Source organism: Chrysochloris asiatica, unplaced genomic scaffold, assembly GCF_000296735.1.
Source record: "Chrysochloris asiatica unplaced genomic scaffold, ChrAsi1.0 scaffold00035, whole genome shotgun sequence".
Taxonomy (NCBI): domain Eukaryota; kingdom Metazoa; phylum Chordata; class Mammalia; order Afrosoricida; family Chrysochloridae; genus Chrysochloris; species Chrysochloris asiatica.
Window position 1 is genome coordinate 5,689,899 of NW_006408553.1, and position 8,441 is coordinate 5,698,339.

General features: G+C 36.6%; 1 protein-coding gene across 1 annotated transcript in view; it reads right to left on the reverse strand.

The window, feature by feature from the left end:
• Nucleotides 1-8,441, reverse strand: part of FNTA (farnesyltransferase, CAAX box, alpha) — a 52,251-nt gene that overhangs the window by 37,727 nt on the left and 6,083 nt on the right. The window contains exons 2-3 of the mRNA XM_006859912.1: nt 6,675-6,760; nt 741-855 (exon numbers count right to left, since the gene is read on the reverse strand). Coding sequence (XP_006859974.1) covers nt 741-855; nt 6,675-6,760 — 201 coding nt within the window. The remainder of the gene's footprint in view (nt 1-740; nt 856-6,674; nt 6,761-8,441) is intronic.

Sequence of the window (8,441 nt, forward strand, 5' to 3'; positions counted from 1 at the left end):
GAACAAAGAGAATTGGCATTATTAAGGGAAAACTACAACTATCAGGATAAATCAATAAAATTTGGAAAAAAAAAAAAGTGAAAGCGAAAAAAGAAGACACTCAAGGATTACCACTTCTGTTTAACAGTAACAAGGCATTTTACATGTAAACCAGAAGACGAATTTGCTATATTTAAAAAAGAAAACTAAACCAAACAAAAAGGAATCTATCAAGGGGAATGAAGTAACTATGCTATGGAATGTGTCTCAGTATGAACCATAAAATGACTAGTGACTTGTAACAAAACTGTAATGGAAGTTAGGTAAAGGAGAGTGAAATCTGTAGCTTTCATAGTTGGAACAGGAGTAACGTGGAAAAAATGAAGCATGCTATTTAAAAATTTGAGGCTTACTTAGAAAAGACAGCGACAGAGAGGGCCTCTGGTGGTGGGGAGGGATTGGACAGTGACTGCTATATATTCATTTAGCTCTGACTTTTAAAACCATCGATAAGTTTTTATTGGTGTGGTGCTGTAGGATCAACACTGGACTGTGACCCACAAAGTTGGTGGTTCAAACCCACCAACTGTTCCTCGGAAACCTTATACATGTTTGCAATGAGTCAGAACTGACTAGACAGCACTTAACAATAACATCCATAAGTTATTACTTCAATTAAAATCAACGTTCAAGTAAGAAAAGCCACCCAATTTAAAGATGAGACATTTAATTAGGGATTATTAATGATGTGCACTACTTACCACACTGTGTAGTTGGCCGCATTTAACTCAATAGCATCTTGGGTTAGTTTAAAAGCTCGTTCACTTCTTTCATCACGCTGCAGAACAGCCCGGAAATAATCATAAACATCTCTAACTGAAGACAAAGCATACAACTGCATTAGGACTACCATCCTCATTTAAAACTGGCACTATAAATTCCCAGAAGCAACCACTGTTAACTGATTCTTCTGTACCCTTCCAAATATATTCAAGTGTAGAGTCTAACTTAGTTTTCCCATTTTTCACATAAATGAGATCACATCACACTCAATGTTCTAGTTTTGTTTTTCATGTATACATGATGAGAAGAAGTGCAAGTTGGTATAAACCACAATAGAAAGGTTTGACACCATCTATTAAAGAGTAAGATATAAATGCTACAGGTTCTGTGGACAATAGCTTGGAGGTTTCTCAATAGTTAAACACAGAATTATCATGTGATCCAGCAATTCCACTCTAGGATATATATTCCAAATGAGCAAACACAGGAAAACAGGCAGATACATGTACACCAGTGTTCACTGCAGTAGTATTATAACAGCCAGAAAGAGGCAATAATCTAAATGTCCACTGAACACATGAATGCATAAACAAAATATGACACATACACACAATGGAATAATACTCTGCCATATGGAGAAATGTAGTCCTGGCATGGATAAATCTTGAAAACACTATGCTGGGGGAAGTAAGTCCATCACAAAAGGACAAATACTTACATTGTATGAGCTCACTGATGTGAAATATTTAGAAGAGGCAAATATATAGACACCAAAATCTTCTGTTGGTGGGGTTGTTAAGTGCTGTCAAGTTAGCTCCGACACATAGCAACCCTGCCTATAGGGTTTTTTAGGAGCAGCTGGTGAATTTGAACCACCGACCTTACAGTTCAAACTGATGCTGTGGCTGAGTGCTTATCCAACAAGTGTCACGTAGGACTGCAGTGCCAATTATATTTCCTTACAAATTAGGACATGTACAATGGTGATCTACTTCTAAACAGTACTTTCTTTAAAAGGGGAGTTCTGGTGGTGCCATGATTAAAACACTTGGCTGCTAACCCAAAGGTCAATGGTTTGAACCCACTAGTTCTCCATGGGATCTGCCCTCATAAAGGTTACAGCTTAGGAAAATTTATGAGATAATTCTACTCTGTTCTATAGGGTTACTATGAGTTTGACTTATGAAATAACAACCATATCTTTTATAAAAGTTTAATTCTACACTAGAGGAAAATTCAGAAACAATATAAATGGCAAAAAATTAAGGAATGTTATACAGTGATTAAAAATCACGCTTCAAAATAAATTTATGATTAAATAGCATAATAATTCTATATACAATGTATACAGGTTGTTGCTATTAAGTGCCACCAAATCAGTTCTGACTCACAGAGACCCTTGTAGGGTTTTTGAGAAGCTGCTGGTGGGTCTGAACTGCCAACCTTATTATTAGCAGTCCAGTACGTATCCTACAGTGCCATATCATTACATACACACACATATGTACACAGATACATAGATGAGGGGCCTTCAGAAGTCTGTGAATGTAGTTAATCTTACATTCCAGAACAGATGCCTAGGAACATCAAGGGAGAAGTGCAGGAGCAGAATGTGGGACCTTATCAAGAGAAGCAGCGACACCAGAGACGGAGGCAGAGATGATAACAAGAAGAGAGGGAGCAACTGGGGCCTCTAGATTCATGGAAAGAGAAAGACTGAGTGCTGACAGCCAGGAGGCAGGGTTTGCAGAACGTGTCCTTCGATTGTTTATGTTATTATATATTCCTGAGTGTTTCTGTGTATATCCCCCCTAAAAACAATACAAAACAAAACAGAGGGAATGGAAGCAAATACTGTTGAATGATGATAAACAGATGGGATTGTAATCATTGCAATGAAACAATGAGTGTAAAACCAATGTTCTCCCATGTAAATGATCACTCAATTCACAGTAACTTAAAAAAAAAAAAATGTTACCTGAGTTTTGGAAATAACACATCTGAAGGGGTAAGATGAAGGCTGTAGGGTGGATGAGTTCAATTTCCTAACAAAATTCTTGTAGGCCAGTCCTAGCAACCCTTCAAGAATGAGCAGATGCAGTGTTGTGATGGAAAGAAAGTCCTTGGTACGATTTTCCTGGCCTTTACATCACCAATGTACTTTTCAATCTTCAAAATAACCCGTGACTATCCTGTGTTCTTCACGACAATCTATTCAGTATTACCCCTTTGGTATTACAAAAAGCAGTTACCATAAACTTCTGTGCTGACCTCTCTGTTTTGACTTTAACTGGCTCAGAAGAGTCCCTGGAAACCATTGAGCCACTGTTTCAATTGGACCTTTTTTATTCAAAAGCACCTTACTGAAACTAACACAAGTGTGTTATTACTGAGAACAACCTGTCTGCAGCCATTCAGTGATCACAGGAATAAAGCCATGCAAGCATGAACTGGAATCCTAGTAGCAATACTTTTTCACTTATATCTATATGTGTGTGTGTGTATATATGTAGATACTAAATTTTTTTTTTTTTAGTTAAAACTGTAAATTTAAGATGTCATTTTAATTTTTTAAGACATATGCCTTTTTCACTCAACACTGTTTTTCAGATAAATCCATGTTATTCTAAAAGATTTAGATCATAATGGCTACACAGTATTCAATTATTAACAATGATACATTTTATTAACCAGTCTCCTAAAGATAGATACGCAGATGATTCCAATACTGGCTTAAAAAAAAATACTGCAAATTTTATATAGCTAGCACATACAGTGCTTACTGTAAATCAGACACTATTCAGCGTATTTCATGTATATAGTTCACTCAAACTGTTGTTACTATTATTATCCTCATTTACATAGGAGGAGACACAGGCACTTGCTCAAGGTTACAGAACCAGTAAATGACATAGTTAGAATGTGAACCAGGCATTGTAGTTCCCAAATTTGTGTTCTTAACCTCCTAGCACATTTCTTCTCATGCTACATGTCAAAGTATGCAGACTATATCATTGAAAGCAACACTATATTGTAAGATATGAACATGCACTCAAAAATGCTACACAGAGAGGAAGACTATATGAGTTTGAAAGAGGATATGTGTGACATGAGTATTTACCTTTCCTGCAAAGTCAACTATGAAAGTGGTGGAGCATATGGCGGGCAAAACGATGAAAACTTCCTTTATTTATTATCAAACATCTTAAAGGCAATGAGTTGCTGGTTCTTGGGGATCAGGGGACACCATGGTCAATAGGCATAGCAGAGTCCACAGAGGCAATGTTCTACATCCTACTTTGGTGTGGGCGTCTTGCATCGTGAAAGCTCGCGAGCGGCCATCTAAAATGTAGCTATTGGTCTCTCCAGGTGCAGAAAAAGAACAGTGATGAGAACTGAAGAGGCTTGGAATTAACTAGTCCAAAGGACTACTGGAACAGTCTCCATGACTGAGGCCAGAACAATTAGATGGTGCCTGGCTACCACAACCAACTGCTCTGGAAGGGATCACATTAGAAGGTCCCAGATAGAGTGAGAGAAAATGTGAAACAAAACTCAAAATTATTATTGAAAAAAGGACTTGGTTTACTGATCAGAAAGAGACTAGAGGAACCTGAGACTATGACTCTTGACCACCCTTTAGGTCTAGAAAGGAACTCACCCTTATGGCCCACCTTTCAGCCAAGCAGTAAATAGGTACACAGGGGGGATAACAGCACTAGGAAGGTATGCTCACCATAGAATGGTCAATCATTCAAAATCAAAAAGGCAACATTTACCTAAAGACAAAGTTGAGAAGGGATGGGAAGGTGAATGAACTGGAAGTAGGAACCACAAAGAGGAAACTGTTGTTGCATGGAGGGGACTGCAATCATTGAGATGAAACAAAGTGTATGATCTGTTGAATGTAAAACTGATGACTTTGTCTGTAATCCATCAATAAATTCATGTCAGCTTCCCCAACATCTTTATTACAGTACCTTATCAATCTAAACAAAAGGACATATTTCTCTAATCACCTTTTCATCTTTACTTGTTTCTTCTAGTGAATTATCTCTTGACCCATTTCTCACTGAATGGATAACTTGCATGTTTATGTGGGCACATCTTATGATTTGTCCTTTTCTGCTCCTAATTCTGTTTTGCATCATGCTTAATAATACTTCTCCATTTCTAAGATGATTCTTATGTTTTAGACCTTTAATCCTTTCATGGGGGGGACCTGTAGAACTGTGTGAAATAGAAGAAATGGTCATGTGCCACAAACTACTGTTTTTACAGAGTATTGTATGAAGTGATACATCAGGATGTGTGATTTTATAAAAACATCGTCTCTTTTGGCATTTTTACTGGGAGATAAACCTTGTAAGTATACTTCCAGGTTCTTATACATTATTCGGAAGTTGCCTTTTCTTGTGATGGTCCCATGTTTTCATGAATTTCAGGTTCCCCAAGCTGTATGCGGAGTTCTGGTGTGGCGCTATGGGTTAATACATTGGACTGCAAAGTCAGTTGGAGCCATATGGTCAGCGGTTCAAGGTCACCAGCTACTTCTTGGAAACCCTACACAGGGTCACTATGGATCAGAACTGATTCGACAGCACATAACAACAACAACAAGCTGTATGTGGCACTGTAGGATAAGCACTCAAGATCAGTTTGAACCACAAGGTTGACAGTTTAAACTCACAACTTGCTCCTTAGAAGCCCTATACAGGGTCGTTGTGAGTCGGAACAGACTTGACGGCACTTAATAACAGTAACAAGAAGTTGTATGCACCTATCAAGGGATCTAAGAAGGTGGTACAGAGTTCAGAGGGATATAGGTGTCTGTATTATTTTACCCCCCAGATAACAAGTGTGCCCCACTTAATCCTTAAGCAGGAAATTTGTGGCCATCATAATATGTAACAAAATCCACATTTCATAACAAAAATTTTTAAAAAGGGTTATTCCAATTATAATTTATTTTCATGTAAAGTATGAGAGAGGGATATAATTTTGCTTTTATTCAAATATACAGTCAACTGTTATAAAACTATTATTTGATTAATTATTCTCATACAGATATGAAATGTTCTTCTTATTACATATTAAATTCCCATATATATTGATGATCTCTTTTTAGAGTCCATATTAATCTATTTGTTTCTGTACCAGTTCCACAACGTTAACTATTTAATATCACATTGTTATATTTGATAAGATAAATCTTCCAAACCATTATGCTTTATTTTCAACATTTCTTGGTATTACTTTAAAGCAGAAAAAATAATAAATGCTTTTATTGTAAAAGAACGATCTTAGATAACAAAGCCTTAACTGAAAAAAAAAACAAACAAAAAAAAAACCACACACACACAATGTCTTACAAAATGAGAATTCCATATTATTCATTTAACCTTTCCTAGAAGAACAGCTAACAATTAAGGTTTTGTATGATCTTCAATTTACAAAGCAAGTCCACATTCATTAGGAAAGAATGGACACTCTGTTAAAGAAAATAATCTATTCATTTTAATATCAGTGAAAATATCCCAACTCAGCCTAACATTTCATTGCCAAACATACATAAACACCCTGATGTTTTTGCAACCAGTTATTCTAAATAAAAAGAGTAACTCCTTTAATGCTGTTGCTTACATACACGTTAAACCGCAGAAGAAATGCGTAACTGCATAAGAGAAATTATGTACTGTAATGGAACATACATTACTTAAACTTACACTATGGCTATGCTTAGAACAAAATAAAAATTTTAATTAAGAAAATTATGAAAAACAGTATCAGCTTGCTTTATGTCATTCAGACTCTATTAAGACAAAAATCGGCTGTCTATCTTGCAACATAAAATTATGAGTATTAACTTGATTATGAAGTGTGACTTACAGATTGTTTTCTAATACACTTACACTTTTCACTATAAATGATCTGAACCACTGGGTTGGGGCCATCATTCTGTGGCACTGGATCCACATCAGCCCACTCTGCTCTGTCCCTGAAAAGGCAAAAAAAATTTTTTTTCAAGCATGAAAAAACAAAGAAAAAGAACTCTGGTGCTTTAAAAAATGGACACAATTGCACCTGTATTGATACCAGCAATCTATTAACAGTTTCTACCGGGAGGTACAATGCTGTCTGTGATAGGATAATATCCATGTGCCTTCAGGGAAGCCCACTTAATACCACTATTATTCAAATTTATGCACCAACCACTAAAGCCAGTGAGGATGAAATAGAAGAATTCTACCAACTTCTTCAATCTGAAATCGATCAAACATGTAATCAAGATGTATTGATCATTACTGGTGATTGGAATGCACAGGTTGGGAGCAAATAAGAAGAATCAGTAGTTGGAAAATAAAGCCTTGGTGATAGAAATGATGCTGGAGAACGCATGATAGAATTCTGCAAAACCAATGATTTGTTCATTTCAAATACCTTCTTTAGAATGGACCTCACCAGATGGAATACATAGAAATCAAATTGGCTACATCTGCAGAAAGAGATGATGGAAAGCTCCATATCATCAGTGAAAACAAGGCCAGGGACAGACTGTGAAACACACCATCAATTACTCATATGCAAATTCAAACAGAAGCTGAAGAAAATGAAAACAAGTCCACGAGAGCCAAAATATGACCTTGAATATATCCTACTTGAATTTAGGGATCATCTGAAGAACAGGTTTGATACATTAAACACTAAAGACCGAAGAACAGAAGAGTTGTGAGACGACATCAAGAACATCATACATGAAGAAAGCAAAAAGTCATTGAGAAGACAAGAAAGAAGGAAAAGGTTAAAATGCATGTCAGAAGAGACACTGAAACTTACTCTCCAGCATAGAAATGCTAAAGCAAATGGAAGAAACAAAGAGGTCCAAGAGCTGAACAGAAAATTTCAAAGATCAGTTGAGAAGATAAAGCCAAATATTACAACAAAATGTGCAAAGATCTGGAATCAGAAATCCAAAAAGGAAAAACATTTCGTAAGCTGGGGGGATTGAAGAAAAAACTCCAGCCTTGATTTTCGTTATTGAAGGATTCTCTGGTCAAATTATTGAATGATGCAGAAAGCATCAAGAGAAGATGGAAGGAATACACAGAGTCACTGTATCAAAAGGAAATAGTTAATGTTCAACCATTTCAAGAGGTAGCATCTGATCAAGAGTCACTGATACTGAAGGAGGAAGTCCAAGGTACACTGAAGGAATTGGCAAAGTACAAGGCATCAGGAATTGATGGAATAAAAATTGAAATCTTTCAAGAAAGTGAGGCAGCACAGGAGGCACTCACTCATCTATTCCAAGAAATTTGGAAGACAACTATTTGGCTGACTGATTGGAAGAGATCCATATTTGTGCCCATTCCAATCTCTTTGATATCTCACACGAGTAGTTTTGCGAAAGGTAATACAGAAACGGCTACAATCATCCACTAACAGAGAACTTCCAGAGGTTGAAGCCGGATTTAGAAGAGGCTGTGGAACGAGGGATATCATGATGTCCGATGGATCTTGGCTGAAAGCAGATAATATCAGAAAGATGTTTACCTGTGCTTTATTGACTATGCAAAGGTTTTTGATTGTGTGGATCATGACAAGCTATGGACAGCATTGCAAAGTATGAGTATTCCGGAACACTTAATTGTGTTCATGACAAATCTGTACCTGGACCA